Here is a 19578-nt window from a genome sequence, read left to right as displayed (position 1 = left end):
AGGGGATGTTACCACTGACCCGACAGAAATAAAAATACGCATCGGAGGCCAGGCACGGTGGCTCACACCTGTAATCCCAGCACTTTAGGAGGCAAAGGATCACGAGGTCAGGAGATTGAGACCACCCTAGTTAACACAGTGAAACCCTGTCTGTACTAAAAATACAAAAAATTAGCCGGGCGTGGTGGCAGGTACCTGTAGTCCCAACTACTCAGGAGGCTGAGGCAGGAGAATGGCATGAACTCAGGAGGCAGAGCCTGCAGTGAGCCGAGATCACCACTGCACTCCAGCCTGGGGAACAGAGTGAGACTCCATCTCAAAAAAATAAAAAAGTAAGCATCAGAAACTACTATGAACACCTCTATGCACACAAACTAGAAAACCTTGAGGAGATGGATAAATTCCTGGACACATACACTCTCTCAAGACTGAACCAGGAAGAAATTGATTCCCTGAGCAGACCAGTAATGAACTCCAAAATTGAGTCAGTAATAAAACGTCTGCCAAGCAGCCGGGCGCAGTGGCTCATGCCTGTAATCCCAGTACTTTGCGAGGCCAAGGCGGGCAGATCACGAGGTCAAGAGATCGAGACCATCCTGGCCAACGTGGTAAAACCGCATCTCTACTAAAAATACAAAAATTAGCTGGGCGTGGTGGCACGCACCTGTAGTCCCAGCTACTCAGGATCCTGAGGCAGGAGAATTGCTTGAACCCAGGAGGCGGAGGCTGCAGAGCCGAGACTGCACCTATGCACTCCAGCCTGGGCAACAAGCGTAAGACTCTGTCTCAAAAAAAAAAAAAAAAAAAAAAAAAAAAGCCTACCAACCAAAGAAAGACCAGGACCACACACAGATTCACAGACAAATTCTACCAGATGTACAAAGAAGAGCAGGTACCATTCCTACTGAAACGATTCCAAAAAGTCAAGGAAGAGGGACTCCTCCTCAACTCATTCTATGAGGCCTGTATCATCCTGATTCCAAAACCTGGAAGAGACAACAAAAAAAGGAAACTTCAGGCCAATATCCTTGATGAACATTGATGCAAAAATCCTTATCAAAATACTTGCAAGCCAAATCCAGCAGCACATCAAAAAGTTAATACACTATGATCAAGTAGGCTTCCTCCCTGGACGCAAGGCTGGTTCAATATATGCAAATCAATAAATGTGATTCATCACATAAACAGAACTAAGGACAAAAACCACATAATTTTCTCAACAGATGAAGAGAAGGCTCTTGATAAAATTCAACATTCATTCATGTTAAAAAAAAAAAAAAAACTCTCAACAAACTAGGTACTGAAGGAATATACCACAAAATAGTAAGAGCCGGCCGGGCGCGGTGGCTCAAGCCTGTAATCCCAGCACTTTCGGAGGCCGAGACGGGCGGATCACGAGGTCAGGAGATCGAGACCATCCTGGCTAGCATGGTGAAACCCCGTCTCTACTAAAAATACAAAAAACTAGCCGGGCGAGGTGGCGGGCGCCTGTAGTCCCAGCTACTCGGGAGGCTGAGGCAGAAGAATGGCGTGAACCCGGGAGGCGGAGCTTGCAGTGAGCCGAGATGCGCCACTGCACTCCAGTCTGGGCGACAGAGCGAGACTCCGCCTCAAAAAAAAAAAAAAAAAAAAAAAAAAAAAAAAAAAAAAAAAAATAGTAAGAGCCATCTATGACAGACCCACAGCCAACATCAATGAATGGGGAAAAGCTGGAAATGTTCCCTTTGAAAACCAGCACAAGATAAGGATGCCCTCTCTCACTACTCCTATTCAACATAGTATTGGAAGTCCTGGTCAAAGCAATCAGGCAGGAGAAAGAAATAAAGGGCATCCAAGTAGGAAGAGAGAAAGACAAACTATCCTTGTTTGCAGATGACCTGATCCTGTATCTAGAAAACCCCATAGTCTTGGCCCAAAAGCCCCTTCAGCTGATAAACAACTTCTGCAAAGTTTCAGGATACAAAATCAATCTACACAAATAACTAGCATTCTTTTTTTTTTTTTTGAGACGGAGTCTTGCTCTGCCACCCAGGCTGGAGTGCAGTGGCCGGCTCTCAGCTCACTGCAAGCTCCGCCTCCGGGTTCACGCCATTCTCCTGTCTCAGCCTCCCGAGTAGCTGGGACTACAGGCGCCGCCTCGTCGCCCGGCTAGTTTTTTGTATTTTTAGTAGAGACGGGGTTTCACCGTATTAGCCAGGATGGTCTCGATCTCTGACCTCGTGATCCGCCCGTCTCGGCCTCCCAAAGTGCTGGGATTACAGGCTTGAGCCACCGCGCCCGGCACTAGCATTTTTTTTTTTTTTTTTTGAGGCAGAGTCTCGCTCTGTCGCCCGGACTGGAGTGCAGTGGCCAGATCTCAGCTCACTGCAAGCTCCGCCTCCTGGGTTTAGGCCATTCTCCTGCCTCAGCCTCCCGAGTAGCTGGGACTACAGGCGCCCGCCACCTCGCCGGCTAGTTTTTTGTATTTTTAGTAGAGACGGGGTTTCACCGTATTAGCCAGGATGGTCTCGATCTCCTGACCTCGTGATCCGCCCGTCTCGGCCTCCCAAAGTGCTGGGATTACAGGCTTGAGCCACCGCGCCCGGCTGGCACTAGCATTCTTATACACCAACAACAGCCAAGCCAAAGGCCAAATCAGGAACACAATCCCATTCACAATTGCTACAAAAAGAATAAACTACCTAGGAATACAGTTAACCAAGTAGGTGAAAGAGATCTACAAAGAGAATTACAAAACACTACTCAAAGAAATCAGAAATGACACAAACAAATGGAAAAACATTCCATCCTCATGGATAAGAAAATGAACATCATTAAAATGGCCATACTACCCAAAGCAATTTATACGTTCAATGCTACTCCTATCAAACTATGAATGACATTCTTCACAGAACTAGAAAAAACTATTTTAAAATTCATATGGAACCAAAAAAGAGCCCAAATAGCCAAGGCAATCCTAAGCAAAAAGAACAAAGCTGGAAGTCTCACATTACCCAACTTCAAACTGTACTCAGGGCAACAATAACCAAAACAGCATGGTATTGGTACAAAAACAGACACATAGACCAATGGAACAGAATACAGAGCCCAGAAATAAGGCTGCACACCTACAACTATCTGATCTTTGACAAAGCTGTCAAAAACAAACAATGGGGAAAGGATTCCCTTCCTATTCAATAAATGGAGGTAGGATAACTGGCAAGCTGTATGCAGAAGACTGAACTGGACCCTTTTTTTTACATCATATACAAAAAACCAATTCAAGATGGATTAAAGACTTAAATGTAAAATGCAAAAATATCGGCCGGGCGCGGTGGCTCAAGCCTGTAATCCCAGCACTTTGGGAGGCCGAGACGGGCGGATCACGAGGTCAGGAGATCGAGACCATCCTGGCTAACATGGTGAAACCTCGTCTCTACTAAAAAATACAAAAAAAAAACTAGCCGGGCGCGTTGGCAGGCGCCTGTAGTCCCAGCTACTTGGGAGGCTGAGGCAGGAGTATGGCGTGAACCCGGGAGGCGGAGCTTGCAGTGAGCTGAGATCCAGCCACTGCACTCCAGCCTGGGTGACAGAGCGAGACTCCGTCTCAAAAAAAAAAAAAAAGCAAAAATATAAAAACCCTGGAACACAACCTAGGCAATACCATTTGGGATATAGGAATGGGCAAAGGTTTCATGACAATAATGCCAAGCAATGTCAACAAAAGGGAAAACTGACAAATGGGATCTAATTAAACTTAAGAACTTCTGCACAGCAAAATAAATTATCAACAGAGTAAAGAAACAACCTACAGAATAGGAAAAATTGCAAACCATGCATCTGTACAAAAGTCTAATATCCAGCATCTTAAGGAACTTAGATTTACAAGGAAAAAAACAAAAAACAAAAAAAAACAAAAAAACCCCAACACAACCTCATTGAAATGTCAGTATCACTGATCATTAGAGAAATGTCAATCAAAACTACAATGAGATACCATCTCACATCAGTCAGAATGGCTGTTATTAAAAAGTTAAAGCCGGGCGCGGTGGCTCAAGCCTGTAATCCCAGCACTTTGGGAGGCCGAGATGGGCGGATCACGAGGTCAGGAGATCGAGACCATCCTGGCGAACACTGTGAAACCCGTCTCTACTAAAAAATACAAAAAACTAGCCGGGCGAGGTGGCGGGCGTCTGTAGTCCCAGCTACTCGGGAGGCTGAGGCAGGAGAATGGCGTGAACCCGGGAGGCGGAGCTTGCAGTGAGCTGAGATCCGGCCACTGCACTCCAGCCCCGGCGACAGAGCAAGACTCCGTCTCAAAAAAAAAAATAAATAAATAAATAAATAAAAAGTTAAAAAAAAATAAATGCCGGCAAGGTTGCAGAGAAAAGGGAACACACACACTGTTAGCGGGAGTCTAAATTAGTTCAAGTATTGTGGAGAGCAGTGTGGTGATTCCTCAAAGAGCTAAAAACAGAACCACCACTTGACTCTGCAATCCTATCATAGGGTATATAGCCAAAGGAATAAAAATCATTCTACCATAAAGACACATGCACACTTACGGTCATCACAGCACTATTCACAATAACAAAGACATGGAATCCACCTAAATGCCCATCAATGGTAGGCTGGATAAAGAAAATGTTTTACATATACGGCCGTAATAAAGAAGAAGATCATGTCTTTTGCAGGAACGTGGATGGAGCTGGAAGCCTCAGTAAACTAACAAAGGAAGAGAAAACCAAATACTGCATGTTCTCACTTATAAGTAGGAGCTAAATGATGAGTACTCATGAACACAAAGAAGGGAACAACAGACACTGGGGCCTACCTGAGGGTGGACAGTAGAAGGAGGGAGAGGATCAGGAAAAATAACTATTGGGTACTAGGCCTAGTACCTGGGTCATGAAATAATCTGTACAAGAAATCCCCATGATATGAGTTTATCTATGTAACACTCCTGCACAGATAACACTGAATCTAAAATAAAAGTTTTTTAAAAAAGAAAAAACTATTTTCTGAAAGTTCTTAAGTGGGCCTCAACTTCTAATAGTACCTATTAAAAATTTTGATAATAAACATTGCTTAGGGTACCTTTATAATACTTATCAATAAATGAATTTGAAATGTAATTCATTGGAAAAAATGTAAAATCTTTTTACTACAGTAAAATTCAACATAACAAAGTTTTAGAATTCACGACATTGAAAAACAAGCTAAATGAAAACAACAATTATACTGATTAATGTTTCATTTACTGTTGCTCAAAGTTAGACAACAGTAGGTTCAAACAGCCATTGGATTCTTAAAAATCTTTAGTAAAACAAAATACATGGGAATAATATTAGTGATTAATCCACATAGTAAGCAGATTCATTAAGTTAGCATTATTTTGCTTTCATAGAATTTTTTCTTCTTAAGAAAACATAAAAATAAAATTTTACACTGGTTCTTGTCAAAATCCAATTAATAACCAAATAATTATTTCTAAGTGCAATAAGCCTTAACTTAAGGGATTACTGAAACAAAGCCACTGTAAAAGAGCTTTTCAAGAAGTTACAATATAATGGGAAAATAAATCGGTCCATATATTTTGTTGCAAAAGGTGAACAAAGCTAATCAAATTCAGGAGAAAAAACTCTGAACAATTATGAACTACTTTTTAAAAATGAAAAGCATGCTTTGTGACTAGGTGTCTTTATTCTTTCTCTTATTAATATAAAAGCGTTTGTTTGTTTTAGAAAATACCATCAAATATTCCCAATAAAGACTTCATTTCGTCAGCTTCATCATCAGGATGATACATACTGGGAGAAAGAAGAAAAAGTAAAAATAACACTTTTTAACACAATTTATTTTAAAATACACAATAAATAATACTAAATACAATAAAATAAACTTGAAGATTGCTGTGAAGTTAATGTATCAAATAAACTTCAGTATGCATAACTCTATAGGAAGTCTGTTGGGGAAAATTAGACTTCATAAACTGCAAATGGTAGGAACTGTAAAGGCATTTCTTTAAACATATTGAAAAGTTATGTCATTTAATAAAGGTGTGAACAGCCTGGTCCAAGAGAAGTGGTGTTTACAACTAATTGATCACAATCATTTACAGATTTCTTTGTTTTTTCTGCACTCCCACTGCTTCACTTGACTAGTCTTAAAACAAACAAAAACAAAACACTGTGAACAGGTCTCAAATCTTTTGACTCTTCAAGGAGACAGAAACTGCAACACAGTTTCCTTTTCTAAAATAGCCAGCAGTGGGGCAACCGATGTGATTTAATCTGACATTTTCATTGAACCTATTGATTGTGAAATAACTGGTTAACTAAAACACAACTTCAAATTTTGAAAAATTAGCTGATCTCATCTGGATTTCTCAAGTGACTTTACACTTTACAAAATTAACATACTGTATTCAAATCAGTAGAAGTAAGTTTATCAACTCAATATAATGTTTGAATAAACAGCATCAAACATATAGGTTTTCAAGAACTGAGGTATATGATGTTTGAAACATCTTTTTTTTTTTGAGACGGAGTCTGGCTCTGTCTCCCAGGCTGGAGTGCAGTGGCCGGATCTCAGCTCACTGCAAGCTCCGCCTCCCGGGTTTACACCATTCTCCTGCCTCAGCCTCCCGAGGAGCTGGGACTACAGGCGCCCGCCACCTCGCCCGGCTAGCTTTTTGTATTTTTAGTAGAGACGGGGTTTCACCGTGTTAGCCAGGATGGTCTCGATCTCCTGACCTCGTGATCCGCCCGTCTCGGCCTCCCAAAGTGCTGGGATTACAGGCTTGAGCCACCGCGCCCGGCCTGAAACATCTTAAGGAGCTTAGCTCACTGAGGTTTGAAAATTTAATATCTTTAATAAATAAAATGTGCAGGCTCTGATCTTTAAAATGAACCGAAGAAAAAGGAATGCTGAATTTCTTTGTAAAAAATTTTTTATTGATATAATCTTAAAGTGTCTTTAAAGAGTTCTTACCTGAAATCAACTTCCTTTTTACATTCACTGTTTCTAATAAAAAAATCCACTTTTTTATAATTTGAAGACTTTGGTTTTTTTTCAGAGCAAGTAAAGCATAGCTTCTCAATCTCTGGTGACAGATTTTGTGGTTTTCTTTCTTGAAAATGGAACTACATTTTAGATTAAAAAATAACAATCATTGAAAGTTTAAGCACTTGGGCAAAATTTAAAAGAAAAACAAAGAAGTGCTTCTTCTTACAAGAACTGCATTTCCGGCTTGTTGAGGTAATTTTGTCATGGAGGATGCACTGAACTTGGGCATAGCAGAATTTGATAAAGAAATATCTGACATCTCATGTGATGAAACAAAACTAAAAATTAAAATTAATTATTTGTAAAATATGGCAAACAAGAAAAACACATCATTCTAATTTGGATCATAATGATTTTTGGGGAATATGATCAAAGTTTATCACATTTATCACAAAAATGTAATGCATTGTTTCTAATACTCATGGAGAACTTGGTATATTTCCTTTCCTTTAGACCAAACCATAATTTATACATCCCAAATTAGGAAAAAATACTATTTTTAAGGCACTATAGAAATAATTATTCAACAATTTTCTTTAAAATTGAGTCTAATGCTTAACTGTCTATTACATAGAACCCTATAAACATTTTCTAAATTCCACTTGCTTAACTTTTAATCTCCTTTCTCTATTCTGGTCTCACTATAGATAGACATCTCTAGTTATCTTCTTAGATATAACTGTATGCAAGAATTTACTCTGAACCTTCTGTATTAACTCATTCACTAAAACACATTTATTCTTCATTACCCTATGCCAGATATTGTACTAGAAGCTGAGTATGAAGTAATAAAGAAAACATCAGGGAGTTACCATCAAGCAGACAATGACTAAAAACAAATATATACATTATTATAGATCCTAAAATTATAAAAAGAAAATGAACTGGGTAATAGCATAAGAAATAACAGTGTGAAGCCATAAACCCATTTTTAAAAGATGATCATCAATGCATCTCTGATGAGGTAACCATTTAAGTTGACACCTGAAGGCTAAAATGTAACAACCATGTAAGGAGCAACAAGCAGTGTGGGTGGGGACAGGGAAGAACCGCATATACTTATAGGACTGGATCATTTTGTCTCAGACTAATAAATATATATACATGGCAAGGAATTAAAACAGTAAAAAGTGTATAAAAGAAAAAGGAGGCCAGGCACAGTGGCTCACACCTGTAATCCCAGCATTTTGGGAGGTTGAGGTGTGAGGATAGCTTGAGTCCAGAAGTTTGAGACCAGCTTAGTCAACATAGCAAGACCCCCATCTCTAGAAAAAAAAAATTTTTTTTTAATTAGCCAGGCATAGTGGTGTGTATGTACCTGTAGTCCCAGCTACTTGGGAGGCTGAGGTGGGAGGGTCTTCAGCCCAAGAGGTTGAGGTTGCAGTGAGCCATAATTATGCACTGTACTCTAGCTTAAAAAAATAAAAAAGCAAATCTCCTTTCTATCCCAAATCCTCAGGTCCCACAGGCCTTTCCCCAGCAGCAACTTCTACACCAGATCCTCAGAGGCTTCTTGTTAGAATCCATTTTTAAACCTACACATCTTCTGTTGGTCACTTCTAAACTCTTCCAAAATTATTTGCTGTTTTTTAAAGGTGTGGTGCACAAAACTGTTCATGTGCCTTGTCACCTTCCTCCTTATGATTTGTCTACTTTTTGCTTCTCTACACCTACAACTTTGTCTCACTTGGATGCTTACATCTGTTTATTCTATGTGACTCGAGTTATAACCAATGAAACAAAGTGATAAAAAGACATATTTTAAGCAAATGTTTTGAAAAGCTATTCAATGACCTAAGAATCCTAACATGGAACAAGGGTGGATGAGCTCCTGGTCACTGGAACTGTCTTGGTAGAGGTGGCACGACTACTTGCCAGTGATGTTGAATGGTGATTCAAGGATCCAGTGAGAGGGAGACTATACAATACTTAAGACCCCCACTTAGCTCTGGAATTCTATGAAAACTATGAGTCTGTGATGCTGATGCTAATGATCAGTAATGGCTAAGTAACAGCACAAATTCCCAGGGATACCACAAATTTAGTATTTTTTTTAAAGCAGAGAAATCAATAATCCTTAAGTAGAAAATCAGACCCTGAATAAAAAGTTGTTGGTATTTCTTGTGTTTTGAAAATTTTGGCTTTGGCCATAATTTCTCTCCCTTGACTTCTAATCAAGTCCAATATTTCCCAATGCATTTTGCATTTTTTGTAAAGATACTTCAAATTGAACATTTATAAAATTATATTTTCTATTCTAAATCTCTTCTGTTTCCTATATCCTTAAATAACATCTACCTAGGTGCCATTTATTCTTCCCTCTTCCTCAACTATCATATCCTATCAATTGCCACATTGAATCTGCTCTATTTCTGAAATGTTTTAAAAATCCAACCCTACCTCTCTGTTCCTATCACTTCTGCCCTAGTTTAGGCCTCATTATAGTCTGTCTTTCTCATTGGTCACCATGCCTCTGGCAATCCCACGTCCTACGATTCACTCTGCATACTGCTGCTAGGATGATTTTTTAAATCAAATTGTTTTTCCTGTGCTTAAATATTTTGGATGGTTCCTCACTGCCTACCATACAGGTAAAAACTAGAGGGCCCTAGGACACATCAGGCCTACAGGTATTATTATTATTTGGAGGAGGGTGCCGCAGAGTATATCATATTTTTTTAATTAGTTGTCAAAATTTAAAAATAATAAAATACCACACAAAATTTCAGATTCCTAGCTTTTCTTGAAAAATCAGAAAATTTTGTAACACTAGACTCACATTGCCTGCATAGTAACAACTGTTTGGAGCTGAGTAGTGGCTGCTTCCTTCAGATGAGACACTCTACAGTTGTCCTTGGCCCATCAAATCTTGAAGGCAGTTGGGTTTGCAACCCCTGACTGTCTGGGTACAGGACAGGTGTCTAAGCATAGCACTCAAAGCCCTTACAATAAGACCTCAGCAACAGACTTTATGCTGTGACCACACATACCACACTTTACTGATCTTTGAGACAGGATGCCTTTTCTTTTTCTTTTTTTTTTTTTTGAGACGGAGTCTTGCTCTGTCACCCGGCTGGAGTGCAGTGGCCGGATCTCAGCTCACTACAAGCTCCGCCTCCCGGCTTTACGCCATTCTCCTGCCTCAGCCTCCGGAGTAGCTGGGACTACAGGCGCCCGCCACCTCGCCCGGCTAGTTTTTTGTATTTTTAGTAGAGACGGGGTTTCACCGTGTTAGCCAGGATGGTCTCGATCTCCTGACCTCGTGATCCGCCCGTCTCAGCCTCCCAAAGTGCTGGGATTACAGGCTTGAGCCACCGCACCCGGCTGAGACAGGATGCCTTTTCAAGCCTTATCCCTTTACAGATGCTTTCTTGTACCTGGAATGCCTATCCGCCTCTGTTCTAGTTGTCAAACTCCTATTCAGTTTTCAAGTCTTGTTAAAAGTGAAGGTTCCTGGGCTCCAGTCCCAGAGACAAAAATTCAGTAGGTCTAATGTGGGGCTCAAGAATGTGCATTTTTAATATGCACCACAAAGTGATTTTGATGCAGGTGGTTTTACAATAGCACTTTGAGAAACACACCTCTAAGATTAAGAGGGTTAGGTTGGCTAATACCTTTTAGCATCTCTGACATCTAATACCTTGATCCCCATCTCCAACTATGTGTCAAGAGGATATAAAGTTGTATGTATTACAAACCAAAGTTCTAAAACTTGCCTGTTTGACATTTCTCGTTGGAATTTGCTCTTTGACTCTTGAAGGGGTAGCTTACTTCCCCTGGTACTTGAACTCAAAGTGTTTCCAAATCCTATGTGAAGAGATAACATTTTGAAACAAAATGCCAAGAAACAGCTGAATGAAGCTTTTCACAAGTTCTACAATGCTCTCTCCAACAGATATGATCTGGTTAAGGAAGGAATGAATAATTCTCAATCACCTAATTTAATTTGCATAGAAAAATTAGGGGCACAAAGCTAAGGGAGTAAAACTATAAAACATGTAGGTTAGCTTATTAGTAACTATATTATAAGGTCCTCAAGCCACCTATGTTGTTGTAAAATACGTATTTGGTCTTTGACCCCTGTTTCTAACTCTACTGGGTTGGAAGACACCCAGTTGGTATTCACTGCGGAACTGATTGCTTGCTTGGTGTGTGGGGGAAAAACCCACAGACATTTGGTCACAGATGTCTTCTGGGCTGATCATGGTGTGAGAGTGAGGAAAAACAGTTTGTGCTTTTCCACTCACCCTCGTTCTTTATATACTCACATTTTCATTCACATAAATGATCAAGATGAAGTTCACTCAGTATTTTCAACGGTCTGCTCATAATCATTTAAAATGCTCTATACATGGGGGGAAATGTATTGAGACTGATTTTCCCAGTGACAAAGCTATGCCCTCTTAGGACTAGGCTACCTCAAAGGATCAGTACACATTGCCTATTAACTTACAGTACCCAATGACATTTAAGCTTGAGGTAGGGAACAGTAGTTGTCCAGTGATATACAAAATTGTGCCTCATGACCCACACCATGGAGATTGTCCTGGCCCATTCTGTGAAGGTGGTCAAATCCTCTTCTTTTCAGAAGTAGTATTAATTCTCTAGGTAATTCTAAGGGCCCCAAAACAATAACACTTCAACTTCTAACTGCTTCCCTTTGAAATATTCTTTTTTTTTTTTTTTTTTTTTTTTTTTGAGACGGAGTCTCGCTCTGTCGCCAGGCTGGAGTGCTGTGGCCGATCTCGGCTCACTGCAAGCTCCGCCTCCCAGGTTTACGCCATCTCCTGCCTCAGCCTCCCGAGCAGCTGGGACTACAGGCGCCCACCACCTCGCCCGGCTAGTTTTTTTGTATTTTTTAGTAGAGACGGGGTTCACCGTGTTAGCCAGGATGGTCTCGATCTCCTGACCTCGTGATCCACCCGACTCGGCCTCCAAAGTGCTGGGATTACAGCTTGAGCCACCGCGCCCGGCGAAATATTCTTTTAAAAACATGAGGTGGGTTATAGTAAGAGGCATCTATAATTGTGGGAATACCAGTCTGCACTGAGAAGGCTGAGGGACTGATTTCTTTCTGTCAGCCCTAATGGGAGACAGTATCTCCATTGCTATCTTGTCATATGCTTGCCAAGATTTTCAATTCTCTGTTTTAGTGAAATACTGTAAATTTGCCTTTTTTTTTGAGACGGAGTCTCGCTCTGTCGCCCAGGCTGGAGTGCAGTGGCCAGATCTCAGCTCACTACAAGCTCCGCCTCCCGGGTTTACGCCATTCTCCTGCCTCAGCCTCCCGAGTAGCTGGGACTACAGGCACCAGCCACCTCGCCTGGCTAGCTTTTTGTATTTTTTAGTAGAGACGGGGTTTCACCGTGTTAGCCAGGATGGTCTCGAACTCCTGACCTCGTGATCCGCCCGTCTCGGCCTCCCAAAGTGCTGGGATTACAGGCTTGAGCCACCGCGCCCGGCCAAATTTGGCTTTCACTTAAAGAGCTAATAAGCCTCATTATTTTGGGGTTGTATATGACTTAAATAGAATTTCTAGTATAGGACAAACTAATCTTTTCTTTCCTATTTACTTATTTATTTACTTCAAGCTGAAAAGTCCATATTTCAACTAGAAATAAAAGTTATTTTCTTTGCAAACAGATGAATAGTTTTAAAAATGGATTTTTTTTTTTTTTTTTTTTTTTTTTTTTTTTTTTTGAGACGGAGTCTCGCTCTGTGGCCCAGGCTGGAGTGCAGTGGCCAGATCTCAGCTCACTGCAAGCTCCGCCTCCCAGGTTTACGCCATTCTCCTGCCTCAGCCTCCCGAGTAGCTGGGACTACAGGCGCCCGCCACCTCGCCCGGCTAGTTTTTTTTGTATTTTTTAGTAGAGACGGGGTTTCACCATGTTAGCCAGGATGGTCTCGATCTCCTGACCTCGTGATCCGCCCGTCTCGGCCTCCCAAAGTGCTGGGATTACAGGCTTGAGCCACCGCGCCCGGCCAAAAATGGATTTTTTTGTCCTTCACAAATATTAGCAGACCATTTGCAATCTTACAATGGAGAGCAAAATAGTCTGTTCCATGAGAGAAAATTGAATAAACAATTTGAATTGACTTTTACAAGAGATAGGAGCAATAGAATAGAAAGTGCTCATTTGCTATATTATCATTATGGAATAACCTTGATCTCTGTCCTTAGAGGGGAAATGTTCTGTGTAGAAGGGTCACATTTTCAGTTTTGCTAAAAATTACAATCTTAACAAACCAAATCTAACTAAACAAGCACACACAACAAAGGCAAAGAAACTTAGTTCCAGGAGCTGAAATGAAAAATATTCAAAGAATTTCTAATGAAATGATTTCATGCTAAGTATGATTTTACCTGATATTTTTGTCTTCTCAGTATCAGTTGAAAAGCTAGTAACTTCTAAGTTTTCCTCATCAAAATCATCCCCAACTTCATTTCCCAATTCAAAGTTCACATTCAAAACTTCTGAAAATAGAGAATTGCTTTTATGTGCATCTGTCAAATTTTGGTTTCCAGATATATGAAGACTTCTGTTGAAGAACACTGTTTGAGAGACTTTCTCATTTGAAGTTGTAGAATAGTTATACCTAGAAAAATCTGTTATGTATATGTATAAAAGACTATAGGTACTTTTTAAACCACAAGCATCGTAGTCTATTGATATATCAAACACATCTTTCAACTACTAAACAGAGTTCTTGAGTAACAGTTTTCAAAAGCATTGTGTCAAGCATTGTTGAATACTGCATTCAGCCAATTCTATTAACTGTATTAAGTTGTACTAAATTTAAGTTTCAATAAATTTTTTAGGCAGTTAATTTTTCCTCTGAATTCCCATATTAGAATAACTCTACTCCAAGATTGGATTATAATAGTTTTTAAAATGGCATTCTTCCTCCAGATCTTCTCCCTAAAGTTAATTTTCAGTATTGTTATAAAAAGTATTTGTACAAAATAAATAATATTTATTCTTCTCCTGCTAAAAAATCCTCACTGTTATTCATTGTTTATAGTCTAGATTTAGAGCCAAACTACCTAAGTGAAAATTCCACCTTTCTATTAGTTGTGTGGTCTTAGACAAGTAATTCAAACTTCTTGATTCTGCAAAATAAGGCAACAATAGTACCTACCTCAAAAGATTGTTATGGGGGGCTAAATGCTTTTAGTTGTACAGTTTTACATAGTATTGTGCTAATAAATGTTTAATAGCTACCTCTACAAAAAGCGTATGCTTATGTATACATATATAAGTTTATTATAATCTTTACTGATGTAAAGGCTATACAGCACACATTTTATAAATAACAGTAACATATATGGTATGCTTACATGTAACTTCCATATATCTAATTGATTCTCATGAATGTTTTCATTAAGTTTTGCCACTCTTTTATCTGTAGTCAACCCATGGTTGCAAGTGACAAATGAATGTAGCTCTCATGTGAATGTTGTTTGATATTTTTGTTGACTCTAACAAGTAAGATGAAAGTATTAATAAAACAACAAAGACATCTGTTGGGATTTCACTCATTCATCATTGACTTAAGTAACTTCTTTCCTGAATTAGATAGTAATTTTCAAATACTAGAAGAATATTCTCTCAATTTTTTGTGTTATTCACAATGTAATGGCTACAATAACAACACGCGTTTGTTTAATCTACACGATTAAATTGTATCCCTCACTTTCTTAAGTCTAAATAATAAGCAAAACAATAAATCAAACCCAGATTGGTAGTGTTTGCTGATTCCTATGGTATAAATGTTCCCACCATAACGATTTCAAGCTATTAATGTGACATAATTGAATAAGAAGTTGGGAAAAAAATGCATGACAGCACCCTATTATATAGCATTTCTACCATATAGATAAATAACCTCAAGAACACATATAACAGTAAAATACAGTGGAACAATTAGAAAGTGATGAGTTATGAATATTTTTGCCTTTGTTTTTAACATAATTAATTGAGAGTTTATGTAATTAAATTTTTAATAATGGCTGAAAGATTCTTGAAAATTTAATAATCACCTCTCATAAGTCAGTATAAACTTGCTCCAGCATATCACTGAGTTTCCTCCACTTTAAGTATCCTCCACCAATTGATTTCTTCACCTGTCCAAACCCTTCTTTATTCTTCAACCGTACCTATAACTACAGTTCACATTATTCTACTTTTGTATGTTGATTTGCACACACTGAGACACACAATGTACTAAAAATGGAAGTTTGTACAGAGTGCAATGGGAATGCAGAGGAAGGAGGATCTAACCCTACAATGGAAGTGAGACATACTCTTCTAGGGGATACCACATGACAGACAGACTCCTAAGGTGATAGCATATGAAGGAAGAGTAGTTGGAATTTCAGCTTGATAGAGCTGTGGTTGTGAGGCAGGGCAAGAGGAAAGGGAACCTATGCCATGAAGGGAAAACACCATGTAAAAGACACAGCAATATGAGAGAACCAAGAATTTTGGGAGAACTCTAAGTTTTCAGGATTTCTGGAGTACAAAGTAGGAGAAGGCAGGGTCCACTGTGTCTGCACAGGTAGTTAAACGCTAGATCATGTTGAAGCTTATTTGCCATATTGAGGAGATTTTTTTGTTTTGTTTTGTTTTTTCCTTACAGGCAAAGGATAACTATTGAAGATGTTTCAGCAAAAGGTTTACACAACCAGATATGTCTGTTAGATCACCTGGAATATTATGGATTGAAGGATAATGAGACTGAAAGCAGAGAGAAAAGTAAGTTATTGTAGTAAATGAGAGACAATGAATGCTTAAGCTAGAGTATCAGCAGAAAGGATAGAGAGGAAATAACAAATATAAGAGATGTGCAGGAGGCAAAATAATTAAGATTTGGTGATTATTTACACATGGGGTGAGCCATTTAGAAGGACACTTTTTCTACCTTTAGCAGCTTAACAAAGAAAAGAGTTCATTCGCCGAGCTAAGGAAAAAAGAGAAGGTGCAGAGTGAGGTACAAAAAAGCCAGAGTTCAGATGCTGACATGTCTGATATGTTAACTGTTAGGTGGATATGTCCAGGAAGGTGATTATATAGATGAATTTGGAGTTAGAAAGAAAGATCTAGATGGGAGATACAGGCTTAGAAATTATCAAAACATAGTGATTAAAGACACAGGCTTGGGTGATATTGTATAGGAAAAGTTTTTGAAGTGAGAAGAATAAAAAGAAAAAAAGAATCCTTTTGCAACATCAACAGGAAGAAAAGTCCATGCAGTCTAAGAAGTAACAGGAGACCAATATAATGGTTTAATTGAAATCAAAGGAGAGATTTCCAAAAGAAAGACCAGAAGTATCAAATACTACAGAGGTCAAAAAGAGTTAACAGTTGAAAACAGTTCACTGAATTCAGAACTCAGAAAGTCACTAAATGGCCTGAACAAAAACAGTTTCAAAGGAGTGATAGAGAGAAAACCCAAATTTTAATGAATAAAGAGGAACTAGGGTATAAGGAAGTGATGAACATACTGAGTGTCAATTGCTCTTTCAATTAATTTTTGTTGTGATGAGAAAGCAAGAGATAGAGGGTATGGGGACTCTAGAATTCTGGTTTTTGTCTGCCTGGTATGCTTTCCCTTCTTTTAGTGGCAGTACCCTCCCTTTCCTTTGAAGGAACTACTTCTACAATTCCACTGGATCCTAGTAAGGCCATTATTCATGGTGCCCTGCCTTCTCTGGGGCCACAGGTATACAATGACCCAATCCTCAGGTTACTGGGATTGAGCAAGTGATAAACACATAACTCAAATGAGGCCAGTTAGAATGAGTTCTGGTCTGCCAAACCTAACAGGGAAGTCTACCTTTTTCCACTGAGGCTGCTAAACTGGTAAGATGAAAGTTAGGGGCTACCTGCCATGTGAGAAACCCTATTTAAAAAGTAAAGCCAAGCAGCAACAGGCATAGCTAAAAGATTGAGAGAAAGCCAGAGACATGAGTGCCTTGATTTAGCCAGAATTAGGCCAGATACTTTTCAGTTTACTTGAGATAATTGGTTCCTTTTCTTGTGCTTAAGTCATTTTGAGTAGAACTGTTATCATTTATAATAAAAAAAGTCATGACCAACTAGATGAGGACATGAAGCTGAAGAAGGAAGAGACTTCAGCATATTTATATGCTAAAGGGAAAGACACAGTGGAGAGGAAACAATGAAAATATGGGAAAGAGGAGATGGATAATGATCTTCTGAAGTCCCAGGGAAAGCAGGATTGGACAGAATTAAGATTACAGGAGGAGAGATATGCCTCAAGTGGAAGAAAAGATAATTTTTCTTTTAAGACAAATAGATGGTTACAGATGAATGCAGAGACAGGGAAATATATAGTTGAGGGGTGGGGCGAAAAGCTGAAAGAGTTCATATACTACTGGTTCGATTTTCAATTTTCCACTGATAAGTAAAAGTCAATTTCATTTTATAGAAATGGCATTGGGCTGGGATTCAAAAGACATGGAATCTATTTCTGGTCTTTCCATTAATTAGATATGAAATTTTTGGACCAGTCATTTAATCTCTTGGAGTCTTGGCTTCTTTCACTATAAAATGACAAACTGCACAAAGGTCCCTTCCAATTTAAGTCTTATGATTCAACATGCTTTCTCATATAATTTTTGACATTTTTCTTCTTCCCTTTTTGAAATTGGAATACGGAAGATAAAAACTGCTATGCTTTTTAAAAAACATTCTCAAAAGCAGTATTTGAATATATTTAAAGTATGTTTTGCCACCAAAGACTAATATGTGAAAAATATAATAAACATACTCAATTAATTATTACCAACAGTACCAGAAACTATAACAGCTTTTCATGCATTATCTCATTTAATCCCGAAAGCCCTAAAATATAACCAGATAAGGAATTTAGACAAAGTGGTTAAGCAGATTATGAAAGGTTACACTAAATGTCAGAGCTAGGACTTGGACATATTGTTTTCAGATCCTGTGAACTTAACTACTATACCATACAGCTCCTCCTTAAAAAAAAAAAGTAGCCCACTCAATAAAACAGGGATACAATTATTATTGGGTGTTAAGGTATCTAGATGAGGCTTTAATATAATAATATAAATTGCATTTGGAATAGTGAGTGGGAAATAAAAGGAGGAAAACCATGTAAATAGAATACAAAAGTAAGCAGAGGGAAGGACAGATAAGCTCTTGTGTGCAGAAGGACAAGTAATAGAGTAGTAGAATAAGGAAGCAGTAAGTTAGAGGGCTACGTGTTGAACGAAGATAAATATAAGAAAGTTGGGCCGGGCGCGGTGGCTCAAGCCTGTAATCCCAGCACTTTGGGAGGCCGAGACGGGCGGATCACGAGGTCAGGAGATCGAGACCATCCTGGCTAACACGGTGAAACCCCGTCTCTACTAAAAAATACAAAAAACTAGCCGGGCGAGGTGGCGGGCGCCTGTAGTCCCAGCTACTCCGGAGGCTGAGGCAGGAGAATGGCGTAAACCCGGGAGGCGGAGCTTGCAGTGAGCTGAGATCCGGCCACTGCACTCCAGCCGGGGCGATAGAGCGAGACTCTGTCTCAAAAAAAAAAAAAAAAAAAAAGAAAGTTGACAATTTTATACTTCCTATCCACTTTGTAATGATATCCAGGCTTTGAATAAGTCGGATAAATGTTCTGATTCTCCAGGTGGGATTAGGGAACTTTTCTTGGTATCATTATTGGGCCTAATAGCTGCCATGGTATCATAAGAGGTAGTGAATACTCCAGCCCCTGCCTCTGTAAAATCTTAAATTATGACTAGACGAAAAAAAAGTTACAACATGAAAAAAAAATGGCAGCATGAAGAAAAGAATGTCAACAGAAACCAATGCCAAACACATGAAATGATTTTCAGAAAACCCCAAGCTTACCATTTCTACATACAGCCACTTGAAGAAATAACTCAATGGATAGGACTGTCTCATGTTTTAATAGACTGGCTATTAGTAGCATTATTCAGGGAAATTATGCTCTATTAATTGCAGGAACCAGAGTAATGATGAACCAGGCAGTGTCAAATTTATATGCATTATCTCATTAATTTAATGACAGACACAAATAAAAAAGCAAATCTAGATTACAAACTAGCTATATTCCACAACCTAAGTTATATTCTCATACTAACATAGAATTGTAAGAATCATAGGTTTAAGAATTGGAGGCCGGGCGCGGTGGCTCAAGCCTGTAATCCCAGCACTTTGGGAGGCCGAGACGGGCGGATCACAAGGTCAGGAGATCGAGACCATCCTGGCTAACACGGTGAAACCCCGTCTCTACTAAAAATACAAAAAAACTAGCCGGGCGAGGTGGCAGGCGCCTGTAGTCCCAGCTACTCGGGAGGCTGAGGCAGGAGAATGGCATAAACCCGGGAGGCGGAGCTTGCAGTGAGCTGAGATCTGGCCACTGCACTCCAGTCCGGGCGACAGAGCGAGACTCCGTCTCAAAAAAAAAAAAAAAAAAAAAAAAGAATTGGAGAGATATTAAAGGTCACCCGGTTCAATACCTTCA

General features: G+C 39.3%; 1 protein-coding gene across 1 annotated transcript in view; it reads right to left on the bottom strand.

The window, feature by feature from the left end:
• Positions 1-5598: 5598 nt before the first annotated feature.
• HFM1 (helicase for meiosis 1) overlaps positions 5599-19578 on the bottom strand; it is a 147268-nt gene continuing 133288 nt past the window's right edge. Inside the window, exons 35-39 of the mRNA XM_033197369.1 lie at positions 13412-13522; positions 10764-10854; positions 7214-7325; positions 6973-7124; positions 5599-5789 (exon numbers count right to left, since the gene is read on the bottom strand). Of these exons, the coding sequence (XP_033053260.1) occupies positions 5720-5789; positions 6973-7124; positions 7214-7325; positions 10764-10854; positions 13412-13522 (536 nt within the window). The 3' untranslated portion in view covers positions 5599-5719. The remainder of the gene's footprint in view (positions 5790-6972; positions 7125-7213; positions 7326-10763; positions 10855-13411; positions 13523-19578) is intronic.

This window comes from Trachypithecus francoisi, unplaced genomic scaffold (genome assembly GCF_009764315.1).
Source record: "Trachypithecus francoisi isolate TF-2019V2 unplaced genomic scaffold, Tfra_2.0 Lachesis_group5, whole genome shotgun sequence".
Classification (NCBI taxonomy): Eukaryota; Metazoa; Chordata; class Mammalia; order Primates; family Cercopithecidae; genus Trachypithecus; species Trachypithecus francoisi.
This window is presented reverse-complemented; position numbering and strand designations above follow the sequence as displayed.